Below are 24,771 nucleotides of genomic sequence, written 5' to 3'. Positions count from 1 at the left end.
CTGATCACAGGGTCAGAGGACACTCTACTCTAACCTTAGTTCATCAATGAGGAGATTTGCCCAATCTCACATAACTAGTAAGTGTTAAACCCAGAACTTAAAAAAAAGAAAAAACTTAAAATTTAGAACAACAGAAAGAATTTGAGAAAAGCATGAGAGAAGGGGAGTGTGTAATCTCAAGGCCCATCTTTTTAGTTTCTTACCCCAATCCTCCCCCCACCCATTATCTCAACTTACTAAACCACCTTAAGTTCTTTCCATGTTTTAGATCTGAACTTTGTGGTTTTGAAAGGGGAAGATAATGGACAAAAGGAGTCCAAGCAGCTCAGCCACAGATTGGAGGCCACATCTCAGCCCCCAAACTCTGCCAGTTTTCCTACTTTGAGAGCCCAGACTTACACTCCCAAGTTGCCTAGCTAAAACCAAGCTGGTGCCAGGCAGCATCAATCTTATGGAAGGGCATTTAAGACCAAAGGAGACTCAAGTGAACCCTAGAGAGAACAAAACAGAAGAAAAGATCTGGTTAGCCAACTCAAACAAGGCATTTGTGCACCAGTCATGGTATCACTGTGCATTGTAACACATGTGACTTGACTTAAATAAGTGGAAAAAAGATGGCTATGTGTACAAATGCTCAGATTTACTGTCCAGAGGATTAACCCTGAACAAAACAGAGGAGCGGTAAGCGTTAAACAAGAGACCCCAGAGTCCTTCAAGGGCAGAGGTAGTAGGCAAATGAGTCATCGAACACTTTGGGATACTGCGCCCCAGGGAGGGACTTGAGACATCCCTTTATCAATAGAGAGCCAGGAGTAACTAAAAAAATCTGTCACTGGGCATATGCTAGGATGAGCTAATGATTTGTTGTTTGTTTAACTAAATGGATTAAATAAGAACTGACTAGAATTGAACACAGTGAGGTCACTTAATGGATAGTCTTACCAAATGCCATTATCTCATAAACTGGCTCAATGGACTGGGTTGTCAGGAATGCTTATTAGAAGTAACCAAATACAGTGCTTTACAGAGCCCAGATATAGAGAAGGGCCGTGGGGAGGGCCCGTGGCACTTCACACTCAGCCCAAGTTATAGGGCCTTGGATCCTACTGCAAGTCAACCACTTAATGTTTCTGTTGTTGTAAAAAGGCCCCAGATTATTTTTTTTAAGGTATGCTTGGACCATTAGTTCTTAAATTACTTTCTTACTAAACTTTACCATATATCTCTGTCACTCCAATAACTTGCTGGCTATATGGTCTTACCTTTATAATGCTAGAGCCTCAATTCTCATCCATTTATCTCTCTCTCCCCCTCCTCCTCATATCTCTGCCTCTGTCTCCTGTCTCTGTCTCTTTCTCTCCCCTTCCCCTCTTGTCTCTCTGTTGCTGTCTGTCTCTCCCTCTCCTTCCCTCTCTTTCTTCCCACTATTTCTCCCCTGGCTTTCTTTCTCTTTCTCCCTCTCTCCCTACCTCTCCTTTCCTCTTCCCACTTTCCCCTTTCTCCTCTCCCATTTAAAGGACCTAGTAGAATGAGTAATCTCTGTCTAAGTGCACATATGGCTGAGGCTGCTAACTGATGGAAACTGGGTTGGGGGAATGGAGGGGGAGGGGAGATGGGGGAAGAGGAAGAGTGAGGACAGCAGAGGCTCCAGGAAGAGAAGAGCTGGGGGTGGGGGATGGAGAGAGAATTGGTCTGGTCTTCTGTGGGGGAGGGGAGATCGCATTGAAAGATGGAGAAGCCAGAACTTCACCTGCCAAACTCTGAGGCCTGAGTGGTTATGTATAGAGCCAGAGGAGGGAGGGGGTTGAACCCTGCTGAACCCACCTGCACCCCCCACGTACATTTGCTTTAGGCAAATACAGGGGAAGGACCAGACTAGGAATCCGAGAACCTGGGAATTATTTGATTGTGTTGCTGATTAGCTTTGTGCTGTGGCAAGCCATTTGACCACACTTTGGTGCAGTGGAAAGAACATTGGATTTAAAGTAAGAGGTTGTGGTTGTTCAGTCATGTCTGACTCTCTGTGACCCCATTTGGGGTTTTCTTGGCAAAGATTCTGGAATGGTCTGCCATTTCCTTCTCCAGCTCATTTTACAGATGAGGAAACTGAGGCAGTTAAGTGACTTATCCAGGGTCACACAGCTAGTAAGTATGCGAGGATAAATTTGAACTCAGGTCTGTCTCCAGGCCCAGCACTCTATCCATTGAACCACCTAGCTGCCCTAGAGTAAGAGGACCTGGGCTTAAATCCTGGTTTTGTAGTTTAATACCTTTGGCAGGGTAGTTTACCTCTCTGGGCCTCAGTTTCAAAATCTGTAAAATGAAAGGGTTGGACTGAGGGGCCTCTGAAGTCCATTCCAGCTCTAACTTCTGTTTCCTTTTCTGCAAAATGAAGATATTAGACTAGATGTCCTTTTATTTGTTTGTTGGGGCTTTTTTTTTTTTCGGGGTAATGAGGGTTAAGTGACTTGTCCAGGGTCACACAGCTAGTAAGTGTCAAGTGTCTGAGGTCAGATTTGAATTCAGGTCCTCCTGAATCCAGGGCTGGTGCTTTATCCACTGTGCCATCTAGCTGCCCCTAGATGTCCTTTTAGGTATTTTCATAGTATGAACTTGGAAGTCAGGGAGCCTAGAGTCAAGGCCCAGTTCTTCCATGTGAGTGACTTTGGGTAGGTCACTAACCTCTGGGAGCCTTAGTTTCCTAACCTATTAAATAAAAACAATAATACTTTACTCCCAAAGAATTCCTCCAAGTCCCAGGCAGATCAGAAACAATCCAACCATCATCCATATGAAAGAGGTTTACTTACCAAACAAACACATAAAGTATTAATCCGTGGAAAAGAATTAGAAAGTGTTTCCACTATGTTTATGGGGCATAGGAAGGACCCTATGTATTTGAATGCTATCTAGAAAGACAAAACTGACATAAATAACCCTTTAGAAGGAATTGGGGAAAAGATCATCACTTTACCTTGTAAATCTGGAACTAATTTTGAAGGTCAGTGGACATGGGAAAAGCATGGCATGCAATTTAGCATATGCCCAAATGCCCAGGGACCAAAAGAAAGAAAGCAACTGGCTAGTAGGAAGCAAAATAAAAATTCTGTTCTTTCCCGTCTGGCTCATCATTTCGCTTTTCTTCTTTCCTCCCTCTTTGTCCTTTTCCTCCTTTTTCTTTCTCTTCCTCCCACTCTTTCCAAATCCAAATTCAAGGAATTTTAAGTTGGCTTTAATGGTTCTGGCTGTAAATTAGGGCTCTGGGAACAAAAGCGAAAATCCTGCCAGCAAAACAGTAGTAAAGAAAGGGCTGGGCTAAGATTCAGTCCCAGCTAATGAACTCGGTAAATGAGGAAACAAAACAAAGAGGAAATGCCCATCGCTAGAATACTTCTGACCCTACCTTTGCCTAACTCATTCAGCCAAGAGAATTCCTCAGGGCTCCAAGGAAAATCAGAAACGTGTCAGCCACGATCCGATGAAATAGCTTTGTTTAGACAGAATTGGAAACATTCTTCAAAAGATTATATAGTGGGGGCAGCTAGGTGGCACAGTGGATAGAGCACTGGCCCTGGAGTCAGGAGGACCTGAGTTCAAATGTGGCCTCAGACACTTAACACTTACTAGCTGTGTGACCCTGGGTAAGCCACATAACCCCAATTGCCTCAAAAAAAAAAAAAAAGAAGATTATAAAGTGTGCTTGTTATCAAATGGTGAACCATTCCTAGGGGAGTTTGGACAAATAGGATTTATAAAAGTTACTCTTGATAAGGGTACCAGAAACTCCCTTTGGGATATACTTATACAAATATATAGCTAGGAATAGAAATAGATATCTATATGTTAATTTTTTTTTAATGTTTATGAAGCAGGCGACTAGGTGGTGCAGTGGATAGAGCACGGGCCCTAGAGTCAAGAGGACCTGAGTTCAAATATGGCCTCAGACACTTGACACTTACTAGCTGTGTGGCCCTGGGCAAGTCACTTAATTCCAACTGCTCTCCACCCCCCCCCCAAATGTTTATGGAAATGTTAAAATAAGGAGTAGCACAGAGAAACCTCTTAGACTTGTGCTCCAAACAAGGGGGTCATAAATGTAGAGCTGAAAGGTAATTTAGAGCCCAACCTAATCCAACCCCTTCATCTTACAGAAGAGGAAACTGAGGCCCAGGGACCTTTGCCGACTTGGCAGAAAACATTGCAGGCAGGATCTGAATTTTCTCCAGCCTTTTTCTTTCTGCTATACCAAGCATCTGCATTCTGGCCTGCTTGCTTTGTGGCTTCCATGGTGTTTGAAACAAGTGACTATAGAGGTTCCATCCCAGTTTTGTACTTTGACTAATTACAATCTTGGCTGCTTATTTTGGATACAGTATTTAGCATAAATGGTGATTCACTACCCAGCTTCTTTGAAAAGCTTATTTCCCTACTGTGTTCATTTGATTTTCATTTACCAGGAATACAACCAAGAACAGTTCTAAAAATTCCCTCAATTAACCGAAGCTTTACCGAATGTACCCAGAAACTGCATTTTTCCCCCATCCCACTTTACCATCAGAAATTTGATGAATAATTATATGGCTCACACTTAGCCCTTAAAAAATTTCCCCACTTTGCCAGAAGCTAAACTAAACTGTCAACCTGTGGAATAATAATGTTCATCCTTCTGTTTTACATAAAGTAGAATACCATTTAAATAGTCTTGATAAAGACATTGGCTTAATTGTCATATAAACAAGTAACAAAAACACTATGTACCAGATTAAATATCATGATATTTTCTCTCTCATTAGATAATGATAATCATAGCTGGCATTTGTATATTATTTTAATGTTTGTAAAGTGCTTTATATAATTATCTCAACTGAACTTCCCAACAACCCCGGGAGGTAAGTCTTACAGTTATTATTGTCCTCATTTTTCAGATGAAGAAACCAAGTCTTAGAAATTTAAGTGACTTGCCCATGGTCATATAAACAAGAAGCATTACTGGGCCAAACGCATTGCTCTTAAGCCGATCATTTGCATTTGGGCAACATTTTCCCAACCCTTTATTTCCCAGCACCTCCAAAAAATGGCTCCAAATGAGTAGTTAGATGACAGAAACAACAAAAATGAGGAAACCATGATTCCCTAGGGGTTCATTCAGTAGAATTCTTGACAAAAGCAAGGGTAATGATATTGTACCTCAGAGAAAGAAGCAGACTGGGCCCCACTACCTCAGATCAGCACCAGGGTGATGATGTCTGTTTGTTCTGAACATCCTGAGTCTTTCTTCTGATGTATTACTGTTAGTCTATAATCAGTGAACAAGATGTTATTTTTCGATGGACAATCACTGTTAATGTGCTCTCTGATAAAAGACAATGAGAAATTCTCTTTGGAATAGGTCTCAGATTGATTCTTTAGCGTCAGGTACTTTTGAAAACACCCCAAGTCTTATTTTAAAGGAGTTGAGAACATTTGGTCCTCGGTGATGTCACTTTTTATTCCCATGAACCATTTCCCTACTATTTGTAAGGGACTGTGGGGGGTAATGGACCTGTAATTTTTTTTTCTTGTCCAGACTTAGTGTGGGATCTCTCTTCAGCAGCACAAATCGGCAACTTTTCTATATAAGTAATAATCATAGAGAGCTGCTTGGGACTTAGAGAGAGCCCCTGCCAATAGGCGTGATTTAACTCTTTGTGCCTGTATCCCAGTGCCCGGCACATAGTAGGTGCTTATTAAATGCTTGTTGTTTGATCAAGTCGCATAGCTAGTATGTATCATATCACTAAGACTTGAGCTCAAATTTTCCTCTTCTCAAAGGCCATTGTACCACACTTCCTCTCAGTTACAGGGGATGCACAAACAAAAGGAAAAAAGCCTCCAGAGACTTTCAAGCTATGGGTAGAGGGAGTGTAATATAATCATTCCTAAGACTGTAGGGTAGCTAAATGGCACAATGTGCACTAGAGCTGGAGTCAGGAGGACCTGAGTTCAAATTTGACCTCGGATAGTTACTAGCTGTGTGACCCTGGGTAAGTCACATAACCTTTGTTTGCTTCAGTTTTTTCATCTGTAAAATAAAGATAATAATAGTACCTACCCCTCATGGTTGTTGTGAAGATCAAATGAGATAATAATCGCACATAGCTTGTTGTATTTTTGTTGTTCAGTTGTTTTTTCAGTTTTGTCCAACTCTTCAAGTTGCTATTTGAGGTTTTCTTGGCAGAGATTCTGAGTGGTTCTCCATTCCTTTTCCAGCTCATTTGACAGATGAGGAAATTGAGGCAAGCCGGATTAAGTGACTTGCCCAGGGTCATGTAACTAGAAAGTGTCTGAGACCAGATTTGAACTCAGAAAAATGGGTCTTCCCGACTCCAGCCCAGCACTCTATCCACTGCACCACCTAACTGCCTTGCCTGGTGCATAGTATGTACTAAGGAAATGTTAGTTATGATTATTTTATTAGCTATATAGCTATTTTCTTGATACACTTTCATGCATATTTAATGTGTATTATTTACTTCTTGAGATGTGAAGATGCTTTATTTGAGTGTTAGATCAGTCTCATTACTTTGTTTTGAAGCATTCCTATAATTTCTTGTTCTTTTACCGTTATAATATGTTTTATTTAGTATTGTTTTCATGAAGACCATTAGTTATAGGATAACTATTACATAATTGCTGTATAAAATGTCACATCCATGCATAAGGTTGCCCCAATTTCCTTTATTATTAACCTAATTTAATACACTGTAAGGAAACTCCACCAAAAGGGCACAAAACAATACTATAACAGTCCTCATCTGAAAGTAATTGTCTTGACAAACCTTGGCCCGAGCAAATAGATTTGGGGTCAGAGGACCTGGGTTCAAATCCTGTCTCTGTCACTTAATGCACATTTGACCAGAACATTTAACCTCTTGTGCCAGGCTCTATGCTAAGTGCTAGGGATACAAAAAGAGGCAAAAGCCAGTCCTTGTCCTCAAAGACCTTACAGTTTAATAGAGGATCTAGGCAAGATGCAAATAAATATATGCAAAGCAAACTATATACAAGATAACTAGGAAGTAATTAAAGAGGGAAAGCACTAGAATTAAGAGGATTTGGGGAAGAAGGTGAGATTTTAGTTGGGACTTAAAGAAAACTGGGAAGTCAGTCCTTGGAGCCGAGGAGGAAGGGCATTCCAGGCATGGATGACAGCCAGAGAAAATGCCCCAGAGCTGAGAGATCAGTTTCCTCATTTGCAAAATGAAAGGGGTTGACTTACAGAAGCCCCTTCCCATTTGAAAGCTAAGATCCTACGCCCCCCCCCCACCTTCCAATGGTCAGGTATGGGGAAAGGGGCAAATGCTGTGGAGTACCAGGTACACTGCCAGCATTGACCCCTTTTTATTTAACTGACACCTTTGGTTGTTCTTAGAGTTCTCATTGGGTTGGGAAGGAGGTAGTCATTCCTCAACATTCTTGCATTTATTTAACTTTACCAACTTCAAGCATTTGTGTGATTTCATTAGTAACCTCATTCAGTGACACGAACCAGATTTGTGGATCAGCTAGCCAACTGGTCTTCTCACCCCACCATTACAGCATCTAGCACTCCCTGTGCTAAGCATTCTTGCTTATTGTCATGGTCTGCCTTCACAACTCAAGTTTTGTGTTGCAATTATGCCCCAAAAGTATAGTGGAAGTCCTTTGGGTTCTAAGCTCAAGCATGCAAAGTCAGAGATGAAGCTTAGTGAGAAAAAAAAAAGGTGGTAGATAAACTTTGTGCCGGAGTGTCTGCAACCACTATAGACAGTGAAAGATGACAGGTTTTGGTGGTTGTGGGAACCTAACCCATATCCGACAGGTTCAATGTATCAACATTCAAATTTTTGTTTTGAGCTGTTTTCTAGGAATTTTACCCCCTCAAAAGTTGAGGATTGACTGTATCTCTGAAGATGATGATGTGTGAAAACAAAAAGCACCCATAAAATTTATTATTTTTAAAAAATCAAAGCTAATGAACTCTTTCTTTAACATTCATAGCATTGATTGTAGCATAATTGCATCTACAAAGTTTTCATTAACACCATGGTTTTTATTTAAGAAGTTAGGGGAGCAGTGTTTGTGATGAGAACGGAAGAGTAGAGGAAAATCAAAATCTCTTTCAGATTTTACATGTTTTACTTCTTCTAAGTCTTGAAATTAAAGACAGTTGACCGTAGAGAGCACTCAGTGTTACTTCTGCCATTCTAGCAAGTGAGGCCAGTGTCATGGACTTCAAACTGGGGCTGAGTCCTAATGCTCTCAAAGCCACCCCCTGACCTCATGATGCTTTAGTGCCCAGGCAGAGCTGAGCTAGCCAGTGGAGAAACAGCTGGAGAAAATTGGGTCAAAACAAAACAACAACAAAAATCCTAACTGTTGCATCTTAGCTCAAGCTATTATTATTATTATTAAAATACAGATCAGAGTTCTTTTCTTACAAAAAAAAATGTCTCTGTATTTTTCCAGGCTGTGAATCTGCAAATAACCTGACATTTCAGAAGATCAGAGAAGCTGTAGATGAACTCTTTGAGTCACTCCACGATATCAGCACAGCCAGAAGTCTCTTGAAGCAGTTTAAATCTGTGTATATTCCTGGAGACCAAAAACATCAGGCAAGTAACACGTCTTTGCAAATGACTTTTTGGGGGGGATATTAAGTGACTTGCCCAGGGCCACACAGCTAGAAGGTGTCTGAGGTCAGATTTGAATTGGGTCCTCCTGACTTTAGGGCCACTGCACCACCTAGTTGCCTATGCAAATGACTTTTTAATCTATGCTGAATTGTTTGCAATTAAACTTTGTTGGGCGGGGAAATGGGTTTCATGCAACAGAAACAATAATGAGGCAGGAAGGTACAGTCTGAGGAGCCCTGACTGTGGAGTTAGATCAAGTCCTGGTTCTCTTATTTAATGTCTGTCCTTGAGCAGATCACTCATCTCCTGGCTGGCCCATGGCAATCCCCACTTCTCTTTTGAGTGTTCATTAATCAGCTTTTTAACAGGGTGGTCTAGAATTTTCCCAGGCATCCAAGTCAAGCTCACCAACCTATAATTTTCAGGCTTTAGTCTCCTTCCTGTATTGAAAATCGGGACAGCCATTGCTCTTCTCCCATTTTGTGGTATCATTCCTTTCAAATATTGTTGATGGTGACAGCTATGTAAATGCTTATTTCCTTCCTTTCTCCCCTCCATTCCCCCCACTCTCTTGAGCAACTAGCCCAAGGTCTCACAACGTGAGATCTGAGCACAGCTCTTCCTGACTCTATGCCCAGCACTGGATCTCATATATGAATGTCTAGAGGATAGAGCTCTGGGCTTGGAGTTCAAATCCCCTGAATTCAGATTCCTCTGTTGCTTACAGATATAACCAAAAGCCCATTGATATGTCTCTTTTCTCATTGTTGGAGATCAATGCCCTGCATCTATGTAAGGGGAGGGGCGCAGTTGGTAAAAGCAGAAAAGAGGAGAGTCCTCCAGGCTCTGCAGTCACTTTGGATGCTTCTGGGTTTAAACTTCAAGAAGAAAGACGGATGATGCCAACCCCACTACAAGTTGATGAAGGGAGAATGAGATTAGGAAAAAGTTGATGTGAAAGGAGTTAGCGGCCTCCACCTTGTCCCTAATGCTGAGCTTGCTACCCCAGAGACTAGGTGATTTCTGGGGTTCTCTCTTGGTTGAGTTGAGTTACCTGGCTCCCAACAAGAGAGCTCCTTCACTCTGTACTGTCTGGACTATATATTGTCCTACGTATACTTTCTCTGATTTCTGTTTTACTGTCAATGTAGAAAAATGGGTATATTTGCCATTATATGAGTGTTCCTTGTGAAAGTGGAAGGGAGTCAGTCCTTGCATATAAAGCTTGGGGTCATCCTTTCCCCATTAAGAGACAGCTTGAATCTAAAAACCCTATCGCCTGGATGAATGATGTTTAAGGGAGCAGATAGATATAATTCTAGCCTGGTATCCCTTCTCTCTGAGGAAAGCAGAGTGGCCAAGCTTCTAACTCCAACTTCTGCCTGCCCTCCTGGCAGGAATTGAAGCTTCCCTTGGAGAAGAGTGGGGATAGAAGAGGCCAGACATGCCTATTCTGCCACCCTTTGAGCCACACGATGATGCTCCCCTGTCACATGTGAGAGCTGACCTCACTACACAAGCTTTGTGTCCCAAAGCAAGCCATTGGGTCTTTCATCCCAGAAACTCACTCATACTTCCTGATGGAAGTCATAATGAGTTGTGGGCTATACTAGTGGAGGGGGTTCCCACACAGGAACTCCCCAAACTGATGGAATCTCAGATCTTTCTTAGGTATTAGGCACAGGCCTTATGCAGGAAAGCCCTTTCATGCCTGTTTCTCATTTTGATCCTCACAACACCCTGTGAGTTAATCAAGACAGGCATAATTAAACTCATTTTATAGAGGAGGAGGTCAAAGCACAAAGAATGGCCAAGATAGGACTCCAGCGCGGGTCTCCTGGCTCATAGTGCAGTGCCCTCCTCCACACAGCCTCTTCCATTCCTTTCCATTCTCTGTACTCCATCAGGGTGATTAAATTAATTGATGCTGGTGATAGGTATCTAATATTACCTCTTGCCAAGGGTTCTAGAATACTGACGCACTTAGGTCCTTCAGATTTGCCTTTTAATTAAAAGCAAAAATATTTCCTCTCTTTATTCAGTGTATAAATGGGAGATAAAATCACTTAGACAATTCATTATATGTTGCTTGTTCATTAAAAAGGATGACCTGGATACTCTCTAAGTTTCATTCATAACAACATACTTGAACTATGATGTATGGTGACAATTAGACAGAAGAATGTCAAGAACCAAGTAAGGTTTACTGCATTTATTACAAATAATGGGGGGAGGGGACCCTAATGAGGTCTCTGTAGTCATTTATGGCCGTCATGATGAGTGCCTTGGCTAACTTCACATAAACATTTATTATTTGTAAATCTCATCTAAGACATGCATGAGCTGCATTTCTCTTCAGTTTAGTATGTTTTGGGAAAAGAGTCACACCATGCGGTATGCCAGCTCTCTCTTACCTACTCCTGCCACCACAGCATGGTGTAAGAACTGGCAGGATCTGCCCGTCCACCATCACTCCCAGGGTTTGGGGCTCCTTTCTGTGACTGGCAGGCTCAAGAACCCAGCCTTAGTGTCTGAATCCTTCATCATAATGTCGGCCGTGCTGACAGAGTTTTTAGGCCAGTTAACTTGAAGGGGGAAGGGAAGAAGCATTTCTATATCACTTACTGTGTGCCAGGCACTGTGTAAAGCACTCGGTAAAATATTATCTCATTTGATATTTATAACAACCTTGGAAAGCAGGTGTTATTATTACCTTCATTTGATGAAACTGAGGTAGACAGTAGTTAAGTGACTTGCCCAAAGTCTCCCAGCTAGTAAGTGTCTGAGACTGAATTTGAACTCAGGTATTCCTGCCTCCAGGCCCACCATTCTATGAACTGCACCACCTGCTTCCTCTAACTTGTGTGTCAAGAATCTTATTTCTGGTATTAGGTCCCGATGAGTGCCAATAATGAATCCTCAGAAGTGGTTACATATATTTCAGTTTACACCATTTGAAATGATCATTATTTAAAATATGGTAATGGCCAATGGAACCATGCAGTGGGGATTCAAATATTGTAACTGCTTCAGGGGGATTCATCAGCAGCATTCATCAGGATCCAGTTATAGGCAAGGACACAAAAACACAAGCAGAGGCTCCTGGGGAAGCTAGGTAGAAGAGTGGAGAGAGTGCCAGTCAGGAAAACCTGAGTTCAAATCCCACCTCAGCTTATGTGATCCTGGGCAAAGTCATTTCATCATTGTTGGTCTAATGTTCTTTTTTGGGGGAGGGGGGAGGTGCAGGGCAATGAGGGTTAAGTGACTTGCCCAGGGTCACACAACTAGTAAGTGTCAGGTGTTTGAGGCCGGATTTTGAACTCAGGTCCTCCTGAATCCAGGGCTGGTGCTTTATCCACTGTACCACCTAGCTGCCCCAACCTAATATTCTTATCTGTAAAACAGGGTGATATCTCTCCTGAGCCCTTTCCCACAGGGCTTTTGTGAAAAGCAAATGAGATAATATCTCTAAGTGCTTTGTAGCTTACCACATGGCAGCTGTTGTTATCATCATCATTACTTTTGCCGCTAGAGGTGACTACAGGTGCACAAGAGTGGACGGAGTCTGGGCCTATTTCAGGATTGACTCTTCTCCAACGTCCTTGCCTTCCTTAACTTTTTTGTCTCATGGACCTTTCGACAGTCTAATAAAAAACCTATTCCTCTTCTAGGAATGATGTTTTTGAATGCTTAAAATAAAATAAATAGGATTACAAGGAAATCAACCATACTGAAATACAGTTTAAAAATACTTTAAAAAGCCAAGTTCACATACCTCAGGTTAAGAACCGCTGCTCTAGGCAGTTGGAGTTCTGCCTTCTTCCCTGTTCCAGCTCCCTCTCCCTGACCCCTGAAATGCCGACATTCTCTATCTATTGCTCCCCTCTGTCCGAGTTGATGTGTCTCTAAATTCCTCTAAAAATTGAGGAAGAAGCAGGCCTGGCCAAGACCCCTAGACCCCACTGGTCACTGACTTGTATTCCTGGTTCTTTTGGGTCTGTGAGAAGCAAGTCCACCCTGGTCCCCAGTGTCTACAGAGCTCTCATGGTCCATCTTTGATCTCGTGAAGAACCATTTCTGTTTCTGTGGGCAATGCCAAAGGTGCCCCTTGCTTACTACCTATTGCTAATTAACTCTGCAAAACTGGTTGTGTATATTAACATACAGCCAGAATAATTTATCATAGATGCAGAGAATGACTCCCTCAGATGGATCTCACACACAGCCATATGCAAAGGGAGGCTTGCATCCCACAGGCACTAAGATTTAATCCCTCTCAGTCAGCAAACTTGAAAATTCCATTACTCGGGACAATCACAGAGCATGAAGGAAGGGGAAATAATTGTAGAGAGCACACACTCTCAATCTTTTAGTATAGTCTTTGCAGAAGAGCTACTAAAGCCTTAGCCACCAGGTTGGGGGTCCTAGTTATTCCTCTGTAAAGAATTACACTCTCACAGGCAGTCCAATTGGAATTAAAACGGTTTTTTATTGGCGCTAGAGAAAGTGACCAAGTGGGAAGTCAAAGACTTCACCCCTCTGGGAGAAGGTGGTTTATAAACATCCTCCCTCCCAGAACAGAAGAAAGGCAAAAGCTTTATAGAGGATAGATGGGGTGACCGCCTAAAAATGGAAAGTTCCCTTTTGGGGTAGGTGGGGAAAGCTGTGTATGCTTGTCATATTCCTGAGAGTCGGGGGGATTTTTTTTTCGAATGATGGTCCTGATCATCCTGGGGGCTGTCTCTGTCTCCTGGTTCCAGTCGGGTAGTAGCCGGGCCTAATGACTTTCCTGCTATATAATTTTATCTCCTACATACTTCTTAGGTATGTCTGTCCTGATATCTAGTTGGCCAGTCTGTTATAGTCCCTTGATTCTCAATATGTACTGTCCTGTTATCTGGTCATTTTGGTTTGCTTCTCACAGGAGAAACTCTTCTGATTTATCCTAACCCATGTCACCACCCATGCCATCCAGGCTTGGAGAGGGCCTTCTCTGTCCAGCATGAGACTTGGCATACAGTAGGCGCCTAATGTTTTTTTCCATTTAGCTGTTCAGTGATTAATAAGAAGAAACAGCTGTAGCCATTTACACTTTGATTTCACTGTCAGAGACAGATTATTGAGGGGGAGTTGTGCGTCTAACCCAGTGTGGCAATTCTAATGTTCTTAGTCAACAGCATTTATTAAGTGCCTGGTTTGGTGGATAGAGCCCCAGGCCTAAAGTCAGGAAAACCTGAGCTCAAATCTGGCCTCAGATGCTTCTAGCTGTGTGACCCTGGGACAGTAAATTAACCTCCATCTGCCTCAGCTTCGTCATCTGTAAAAAATGAGGAAAATAATACCCCCTTTTCTCCCAGAGTTGTTGTAAGGATTGAATGAGAAAATAATAGTAAAGTGCTTAGCATTAGTGCCTGGCATATGGTAAGCATAGCTGCTCTTATTATTATTGTTATCACCAGGCATTGTACAAATCACTTTCTTAAGGAAGGAATGGATAGAATGTCCCTATCACCTTCTTTCTTTATGGAGGCCATAGAAAAGGCTGGAGAGTGTGAGAGGATAAATATCTACCAGGTTTCCCATGCTCCCTCTGACTTTAACAGCTCCGCTCCCCTGATGCCCCCTGTTCATTCTCCCTAAAAGGTGACACAGCTGTTTCTGCAACATGATTGGCCTCTGCTTCTCTTGAAAAAAGGTTCCTGGTCACTTCAGGGCATATAAATGCCACCATGTGAAGTCCAGGCTTCTTGGTCTTAATGGAAAACCACCTAAGTCATGCTCCTCCGCCTGCTGACCAGATCTGTTCCTTAAGGAGGCAGGGGATGGGGCAGCTAGGTGGCACAGTGGATAGAGCACCAGCCCTGAATTCAGGAGGACCTGAGTTCAAATATGACCCCAGACACTTTGAAAATTACTAGCAAGTCACTTAACCCCAATTGCCTCACCAAAAAAAAAAAAAAAAAAAAAGGAGGCAGGGGAGACCATGTCCAGCAAAGCTGAAGCTAAGTGGGATTGTATCCTTCCTGATATCCTTTTCTGTGTTAGAGCGAAGTAACCTTTTTTTGTTAACTGTTCAATGACCAATAAGCATCTCATTTCATCCCTACCTCGCACCATGAACTAACTGTGCTGGGGTCAGGCCCGACCCTCATAGAAAGAAAGCAAAGCAGCACAGCAGCAGATTGGCAAGCCCTTTAAAGCCTAAGACCCACTGAATTGTGGTGGACCTTCAGACATCTCCAACATCCTGGCCTGTTTCTTAACCCAAGGGTTAAGTTGGTTGTATTTATTTAGGGGACTCGGTTTGCCTAACAACTCGAAACATCGTTTTTATTTTGTTTAAATAATATTTACTCTATAATTTCTCAGAGTAAATGCCCTGTTTAATATGAGCTTTAAATCTCTTTCCCCAAATGTTGCAATGTGTGATTGATTGCTGTTTTTTCAGCTGTGACATTATGGAGCTATTAATAGGTGTTATTTTTAGGGCATGTCACTAGTGACCTCTCTAAGACCTTACTATCATATGGATCTAATGTGATAACCTGGGCATGAGATTGGATGTGCCCTGTGCAGACAGCCCTTTCCAGGGTGCCTAATGCTTCTTGCCTAATGAACAGGGGAATTCAAGATCTGCAGCACACAGAGGGATATTTTCTACATTGTGCAAGGTGAAAGGTCCATGACGAAGCATTCCTGGAATCTCGGCCCCAGTCCTGGCTCCTTCTGCTCCTAAGCCCAGCTCTAGGCTCCATCCTGGGCCTATGTGTGGGCTTAGCTCCTTTTCTTAATGGCTTCTTCTACTCATGCCCAACCCCCAGGTTCCAATCCCTATGTTCTCAGTGATGATATCATTCAGCATGTTCCCCCTCCTCATTTATACCCCTGCTTGAAATACTCAATCAGCAAAGCACAAATAAACAAGCAACACACATTTATTAAGCACTTGCTGTGTGTCGTGTGTTATTTCTAGGCCCGGAGATACAAAGACAAAAACCAAAACAGTCCTGGGCCTTCAAGCAGCTTATATTCTGTTGGGAAAAATAACAACCAAAAGAAGGAAATCCAAAATCTCTGCATGGAGGCCAACCACTTGATGATTTCTTTGGACTCACCATCCTGGCTGGTGGACCTAGCTCTAGACACATCTCACTTCATTTTCCAAGCGTCTCTTCACGTGCCATCATACATGTATCCCTTATCTCCATTCCCATCCCCTCTCCAGCTCCAGAACTATAATCAAGTCAGTTCTGTCTCTGCTCCTAGAAAGGTCCATCACTTATACTTCCTACGGCTTTATTCGTCTTCCCTGGAACTTTCCAAACCAGAATGCGCTCCTGAGCCACCCTTCCCCTCTAAGTCTGTCTTCCCCCATTAGAATATAAGCTCCTTGAGGGCAAAGACTCTTTTCACTCTCATAGCTGTATCCTTGCTGCTTAACATAGAGTAAGCATTTTATCAATGCTTTTTAATTCACTTATCAAATTCCACGGAGGTTCATGAAACAAAGACAAATACATCATTATGCTCAGTCTTGTTTGCTTTTTATCTCATTCTATAATGATGATGGAAGTGGTGGAAAAGGAGCAAGGGGGCAAAGAATCACACAGGTGTTAGACTATCTATAAACCCTAACTTAGCTGTTATACTCCTAAGTGTGAGATCTTGGGGTCTATCAGATTGACACGACTGAAGAAACGTAAGCACATTAATCTTGACATCCCTTCAATAGATGAAATCAGAATGCAACCAAATGGAACGATAGTTCATGGGTTCTCCTTGGAGACCCCCTTCTCCCACCCCCAACCCAACTGGTAGAGTTGATCTTATTGCATGTCCAAAGGCAATAGGAGACACCATTTCATGAGAAATTCATTGGTTATCTGTATTTTAGTCTCATGATAACTATTCTCAAAAAGACCACCGTGAAGATAATTATAGTTTTTATACACTAACAGTCTTTTGCAGAGGATGAAGTGTAGACAGTATTATGAAGTACTTGATCAGTCCCTCCAAATTAAATCAGCATATGTTTTTGAAACTGAGTGACTTTAGTTGGCCAAAGTAATATTAGTGAAAATAGATTTTAAAATATGGATCATTAATAGAGAGTTGACAGAGACCAAAGATTATAGACTACATGGAAGATTTACACATATATTTATTTTCACAAAAGAAACTAAAGGTGCTGGCCAGAGGGAGCACTAAATAACGTCACCCAAAAAAAGAAAAGGAAATTGATTATAAGCAAGTCATGCTCCTTGTTGATGTGGAAGTAGTTCCTGAATTAATTGGCTATGTACAATCATACCATCCACTTGTTAAAGAAGAGATAAGATTAGTATAAAGCTAGGAGACCAAAAAAGCCTAAAAAGTATCTTAATTTTTAAAAATTTACTTCACTGATTTTCCAAGCAGAAAGATGTAGCAGCAGCCAATGTCAATAATGGCTTAAAAAAATAAAATTGTTTGTAAAGCCTGATGAAAAATGATGCTGGAAGATTATAAGCAGTATCATCTCAAAAAAAAAGGAGAAGCAACAGAATGCAAAACCAGGTTAAAGAATGCTTAGACATTATGTGTAATGGGGATATGCTAGAAGCCTCCCAATACAATCAGGGGTGAAGCAAGGATACCCATTATAACCTCTGCTATTTAATATTGTACTAGGAATATTAGCTATAGCAATAAGAGAAGAAAAAGACATTAAAGAATAGAACATGGGGACAGCTAGGTGACGAAGTGGATAGAGCACCGGCCCTGAGTCAGGAGTACCTGAGTTCAAATCCGGGCCTCAGACACTTGATGCTTACTAGCTGTGTGACCCTGGGCAAGTCACTTAACCCCAATTGCCTCACTTAAAAAAAATAATTAGAATAGGCAATGAGTAAACAAAACTTATCACTCATTGCAGATGATATGATGTTATACTTAGGAAATCTAGAGAATCAACTAAAAAGCTACTTGAAATATTAAGAACTTTAATAAAATTGCAGGATACAAAATAGACCCAAATAATCATCTGTATTTTCTACCAACAAAGTCAGCAACAACAGATAGAAAAAGAAATTCATTAAAATAACTATAGACAATACATATATTTGGGAATCTACCTGCCAAGGCAAACCCAGGAATTATATGAGCCCTAACCATAAAACACATTCACACAAATAAAGTCTGATCTAAACAACTGGAAAAATTTTAATTGCTCATGGGTAGGCCAAGCTCAAGCATCTATGAGACTAAATCATGGAAGTCTTGGTTGGCCTTCTCTGTACCTACATGGAAAGAGGGAGTTATCACTGGCAATCTGAGGGCTCTCTACACTGATGAATCGCCCCCAAAACAGCAATAAAATAACCAAGAGAGAGAGACAGAGAGACACACAGACAGAGACAGACAGACACAGAGAGAGAGAGAGAGAGAGAGAGAGAGAGAGAGAGAGAGAGTATTTGGGATGGGGAGATAATTCTATATCAAACTTGAGATTGACTTTTTTTGTTGTTGTTTGCATTTCACTTTCTTAATACCAGAACAGAATGTTACTTCATTAGGTTACTTCAGCCAGTTTAGGTTTGTATTGATGAATTAGAAAGGAAATTGTTCAATGAATCCAGTGTTTAGGAGAAACTGAAGAGGGCATCTGCAAAATGCTTTACAAAATTAAAGCATAAAACATATAAGGCATTCTCTGGTTCTTTGGTTTCTCTTTAAAGGGACCACAATATGATGTCAAAGGGAAATTTGAATTAGCTAGAGCTATTGTGGAAGTTAATCTATATGTTGCACTGATTAACTATATGTTCTCTAATTATTCTACATCAATTTATATACATTAATCTACAACCAGCCTTAAGTACACCAACTACCACATAATTAGTAAATTAAATTGCTGCTTACTTGAATCTGGGTAGACAACACACTAAGTTGAATTGTTATAGGAACATTATTTGTTGTCATTCAGTTCATTTCAGTTGTCTGTGACTCTCCATGACCCCATTTGGGGTTTTCTTGGAAAGATACTGGAATAGTTTGCCATTTCCTTCTCTAGTTCATTTTAGTGAGTGTCTGAGGCCAGATTTGAACTCAAGAAGATGAGTCTTCTTGACTTCAGACCCCTCCCCATTTGTATTGCTCTTAAATGAATAGCTCTAGACTAACAGGATCCAGTTTCGTACCAATAGTGATCCTTATTTAAAAGCTCTAGAGTGTTAACATTAGCATATTTTGCTTTAGAAGGGCATAGCTGAGATTTCAGAGCGGCAGACTATGAGAATTTCTTGTATAATTGAAATTCATTTTTTTCTAAGGATTAGAATATTGAGACAAAAATTGTTCTGTATAAAACTACATTGACTTTTTAAGGGAATGGGGGTAGTGCCAGACCTGAAATTGTATGTATATGTGTGTCTGTTTGTGAGGCTAGGGAGAGAAGAACCAAACCTTTGATTTCATCAGTATAGGGAGCCCCAGTGTGGTATTCCCCTCTACCATTGTACGCTGCCACCATCGCTGCAACTTATAGTATCAAAGGGCAGCCTGAGCCACTGAGAGGTTAAGTTGAGGGGTCACACAGCCAGTAGGTGTCAGAAGAAGAACTCGAACCCAGGTATTCCAGACCAGGAGGCCAGTTTTCTATCCACTGCACCACAATGAATAACTACAGGTACACGTGGAATAGAAATCAAAGTACCAGTCTGCATATATTTTCTTTTCTGTACCCCTGCCCAGCTTTGCTGTCCTCTTTGAAATTTCTCTGGCAAAAGTTTACTTGCAGCTGATCCATGTTATAATGATCTTAGCTTTTTTTTTTTTTTTCCCCAGATAGAAGGGGCCCTAGAAATCATCCGTCCAATCCCCTTATTATATAAAAGAGGCACTCGAAGCCCAGAGAGGTTGTGACTTGCCCAAGGGCATCCAAGTGGTATATGACACCCGAGTCTTTCTGACTCTAATGCTGTTCTTTCCACCTCAGCCCAACCGGATACTTGACAGCCAAGGGATACATACATACATACATACATAGGAATAGATAGATGAATAGATTGATAGAAAAATAGAGATAAATGACTCTATGGATGGATAAGTGAATGAAGGATGGATGGATGAATGGATTAAATCGCTAGATGAATAGATTAGATCATTTCTAGAAATAATAAGCATTATCACCAAGTACCTCTATCAAAGACTGGAAACTATCTCATGTCCAATATTAAACTATTATACTTTACTCTTCAACATTTCATTTGCTGAAATCTGGTTTGGAAAATTGTCATTTCTCTTCCTTCCCCCCCCCCCCCATCCGCATCTTTGATGGTTATCCCAGGAGATTAACTAGACTTTTGTCCTTTCACTTACATGGTAACATTTTACCTTTTCAGGCGACCTATAAGCCATTGCTGAAGCAGGTTGTGGAGGAGATGCTAAATCCGGAGAGACCAGATCCTGTCGATATTGAACACATGTCCTCAGGCCTCACCGATCTTCTTAAAACTGGATTTAGCATGTTCATGAAGGTAAAGCAGCCGTGTAGAAATAATCTTCTGTTCATAGGCCCCTCTTCTGGATGATGGATGTGGGGTACAAAGAATTGAAATGAGAGTGCACATGTTAGCACAAGTGAGCTCTATTCAGATGCTTTTGGTGTTTTGTTTCTTTTATAATCAAGAGATGTTTGTGCCCATGAAGGTTATAGACTAAGAAATGAGATAGTGACAGGTCTAGAGCCATACCCGCTGCAGGTCATGCGTTGTTCCTGTAATTCCAGGGTCAGCTGGCTTTTTCTAAGCAAAAGGCGCCAGCTGTTAGTCATTTACATGTTTCTCTAAGAACAAGTTATTCTTCTGTGACCTAGAGCCAGCGCCTCTAGATCAAATATAACTACTCAGCCCAGCATTTAAAGCCCTCTACAGTCTGACTGCTGACCATCTTTCTAGATGTATTTCATATCACTCTCCTTCAGGCACTGTATATTCAGTAAAAACCAAGCTACTTGCTATTCCTGACTGTGGTATTCTATCTCCCATCTCCATGCCTTTACCCAAACTGTGCCGCCTATCAGGAATGTACTCCCTCCTCCTCCTCCATACCTCTTAGACTCTATATTCCTTAGAATCATTAGCTTCCTTAAAAGAAGCCTTTTCTCATCCCTCAATTGATAGTGTTCTCCCCTCCCTCAAATGTCTTAGATTTATTTTTTTCCTAAGACCATGTGCCTATTTCCCAACAGAATGCAGAGTCACTAGGTATCACAGTGCTTCCTAAAAGTCTGAGGCTAGTAGATTGCTTGAGCTTGGGAGTTTGAGTTTCTGGGCTAAGCTCATCTGGTATCCACCCTAAATTCAGTATTAATGTGGAGATGAAAGTAGAACCAGGCTGATGAGTAGCCCCTGTACTTTCAGCCTGGGAAAGAAAGGGATACCCAGTCTTTTTTTTTTTTCAAAAAGGCAAATTCCTTGAGTTCAGAAACTATTTTTCTTTTTATCTTCCTGTGCCTGGTTAGCAGACAAATGAATTGCAAATAGTAGAGATTTAATTAATGTTTGTTGAGTTGAACTGAATTGTAGATGAAGACATTTTTTCCTAAACTAATTGGCAACTGGGTAGTGCAATGGATAGAGTGCTGGACCTCAATTCAGGAACACCGACTTCAGACACTGACTGGCTGTAGGACCCTGGCAAGTCACTTAATCGCTGTTTGCCTCAGTTTCCTCAACTGTAAAATGGGGGAGTGTTAATAACATCACCTACGTAGCAGGATTAACATGAGAGTCAAATGAGATACCATTTGTAAAGCACTTAGCACAGTGCTAGATGCCTATAGCAGGTGCTGTATAAATGCTTTCCCTCCCTTCCCATCCCAACACTTGGCTCATTGTCAGCCATGTTTGGTGTAAAGTGAGGCCATGTACCACTTCCCTTATTGACTTCATTCACTTAGCAAACATTCATTAAATGCTGAACATAAGAAGTGCACTGTTCAGTGGGGAAGATGAGGAGTGACTGTGCTCAGGTTCAGGTCATTTGTCAGGCCAGGCTTCCATGCCCTCGCCCCCACTGGCAACGCTACCTTCTTCTGCTCAAAGAAAACTTGCTGATGAAATCCAGAATTTCTCTAATTGCTGTTGGGGAGGGCAGGGCAGGGGTGCGGATGTTCAAACATTAAGCAACACTGGATGTGAGGAGGAAGAGAGAAAAAGCCCTCTGTTTAATCTGCTCTTCCACCTCCATACATTTTTCTTCTCTGTTTAAGACATTGTAAAGTTGCAAAATTTAAATGAATCTAAATAAGATGAGTGGTAGAACTAAATGTTGACCTCCTGTACTTTGCTGCTGTTCCAATTATAATAACACTCTAAATTACAGGGCGTTTGTGTCTTCAAAGCTATTTTGAAATTACAAATTAATCTGCATGGAAGATCTTGCCTTTTTTGAGTTCATGAATATTCCTGGAAAAGTGGTGCCCTTCCAGAGCTGAAGGAGGGAAACCAGACAAAGATGATGATGTGATGAGACCAGAGGGTAAACAAGCCGGGGTGCTCCCTCTCCTGCTGCTGCCAGTTACTTTAAACTTCAGAGCAGCACACACATTTGTTGTGTGCCTCATTTTCTTCCTCCAGTTGTGTTGTTGTTGTTGTTGTTGTTGTTGGAATTACAGCAACCCGGATTGATGTGTCCAGAATAAACAGTGATAGCAGACATTTCTGTAGCACTAGAAGATCTGCAAAACAACTGATCCTCCCAGCAGCCCTTAGCAGTAGATACTAGATCTATCATCTATCATTACCCCATTTTTGAAATGAGAAAATTCAGGTTGCCAGAAGTGAAGCCTTGTGGGGTAGAAGGAGCAGTGGATTCAGAGTCAGAAGACCTGGATTGGAATCCTGTCTCTGCCTCTTATTTCCTCCATGAGCTCCAGGATTCCTTTTTCCTCTTCACAAAATGGAGATATTGCCCCAGATGTTCTCAGGGAGCCCTTCTAGCTTGAAAGTTAAGAGGTGGTGAACGTGCCCAAGGTCGGAATGAAAGCCAGATCTCTCAGGTCCAGCATTCTTTCTCTTCCTTTCTCTTGCCTCATCAAAAAGTGTCTAAGGGCTCGGAGCTAAGTATGTCTGAGGCTAGGGTTAGCCTGGGCTCCTAAAACTTGGCTAGTCTTCCCAGCCTTGGCTGTGCTTCTCTTGAGTCCCCCTCGCTCCTCCCTTGTCTACAATTTAGGGTGTGCTCCGGTGGGGGTTGTTTTCCTCCTTTATGCCCTAGACATGAGGTCTGAGAACTGTAGAGGTGCTCGTATGTCTTTTATCCTGTGCTCATATGGCATCCCACTTTTCTTAGCTACCTCCAGAAAGGAACATTTTTAAATCACACCTTTTTCCAAGTTTCTTCCTGAGGCTGTGAGCTTTCCTGTTTCCCAGCCCGAGAAGTGCTGAAGTGGGTGGCATCTTGGAAAAACACTCTGAGACCCATCGGGCCAGGCTCCTACTTAGTCCTTGTTTCTCCCCCACTGAACCACCTTCTGGAAGAAGGACTTAGGAGGAAATGCCCCAGTGGCTTGAAACTGATCTCAAAATGGGGTTTCCAAGTAATAGATTTAAGGAAAAGGAATTTTTGCCCTCCCAGCAGCTGTCATGAGCTGTTTCTTAGCCTTCAGCTGCCAGGGGCCTCATCTGTCAGTTGGCAGGAGTGCTTCTCATCTGTCGGCTGGAGATTTAGAGGGCCATCAGCACTCCCCACAAAGAAGGCCTCCCACCCCCAGCCCCCACCCAAAGCCTTACTCTCCTTTTCCAAATGGGCTTCATCGACCCGCTCTACCATGCTTGTTCAGCAAAAGAAGCTCAGATCTGGTGTTTTCAGGGTCTAAATAAGTCAGACAGGACCAAGAGAGAATTAAGGCAGTGTCCTTTCAGGGCCCCTCATTGCAATTTGCTAAAAGGTCATGCCAGAAAATGGAGGTAATTTTCATGAAGGAAAGATTACTTCTACTTCTCTGATTTGAGGCTGAGCAGTAGGAAGGGGAAGCTATAAATTCTCCAACGCTTTTTGCTTTTCCATTGCTTCTTAGTGCTTTTCATTTAATTCCTTGTATTGTTGTTCATAGACTTTTAGAGAAGAAAGGAACCTTACGGACCCTGGGATCATAGATTCAGAACAAGAAAGGGACTTTAAAGGTCACCTGACCCAATCTTCCATTTTACAGATGAGGAAACTGGTGCGCAGAGAGGCTAAGTAACTCGTCTGAGGTCACACAACTGGTAAATGGCAGATATCACACTGTTACATAATCACAAACTTTGGGGTGGGAAAGGACCTCAGAATCCACGTTATCTAGGAGTTCTCCTTTTTATGTCTCAGAGCACACTGGTAATCCAGTGAAGTCTACAGACCCCTTCTCAGAATGTGTTTGAATGCGGAAACTAAAACACATAGGGCTGCAAAGGAAAATATCATATTCAAATATAGTTATCAAATATATTTATACATGTATATATGTGGGGGGGTATTTACATTTACGAATCCCTAAAAGAAGAACCTCTCATCTTGTTTTACTGCTATCGCCAAAGAATCCCCAGACAAGTCCAGCCTCGGGTCATCCCTGTCAGTGAAGGGGAACCCTCCAGCTCCGGGGTAGCCCATCCTGCTTTGGGGTAGCTCTCTGTTAGGAACGTTTGCCCTGGCATCTAAATGTTTGTATTTGCAACATCTATCCACATTTCTTGGTTTTCCAGGCTAATCATCCGCAGCTCCTTAACCCATCTTATGAAATGGACCCAAAGCTTTTGATCCTTCTGGCTGCCTTTCTCTGGATGTTTTGCAACTTAGCATGTACCTTTATGATTATTGATTTGGAGGAAGTGCCTCCCGCATTCAGGTTCTGGCTGTTCAGTTTATCTCAGAAGCAGCTAGGTAGTGGATAGAATGCTGGAGCAGGATTTAGGAAGACCAGAATTCAGATGTGGCCTCACACATTTACTAGCTCTGCCGCCCTGGGTAAGTCACTTCACCTCTGTCTGCCTCAGTTTCCTCATCTGTACAATGGGGATAATAATAGCACCTGCCTTCTGGGGTTATGTAGTAGGCGCTACATAAATGCTAGCTGCTATTATTATTACCTGCCTGTGTG

General features: G+C 41.9%; 1 protein-coding gene across 1 annotated transcript in view; it reads left to right on the top strand.

Moving 5' to 3' along the window:
* SCFD2 (sec1 family domain containing 2) overlaps positions 1 to 24,771 on the top strand; it is a 408,974-nt gene that overhangs the window by 361,065 nt on the left and 23,138 nt on the right. Inside the window, exons 6-7 of the mRNA XM_043973416.1 lie at positions 8,488 to 8,633; positions 20,036 to 20,170. Coding sequence (XP_043829351.1) covers positions 8,488 to 8,633; positions 20,036 to 20,170 — 281 coding nt within the window. The remainder of the gene's footprint in view (positions 1 to 8,487; positions 8,634 to 20,035; positions 20,171 to 24,771) is intronic.

Source organism: Dromiciops gliroides, chromosome 6 (genome assembly GCF_019393635.1).
Source record: "Dromiciops gliroides isolate mDroGli1 chromosome 6, mDroGli1.pri, whole genome shotgun sequence".
Taxonomy (NCBI): Eukaryota; Metazoa; Chordata; class Mammalia; order Microbiotheria; family Microbiotheriidae; genus Dromiciops; species Dromiciops gliroides.
Note: the sequence above shows the minus strand (reverse complement) of the source record. Positions and strands in the feature narration are given on the sequence as shown.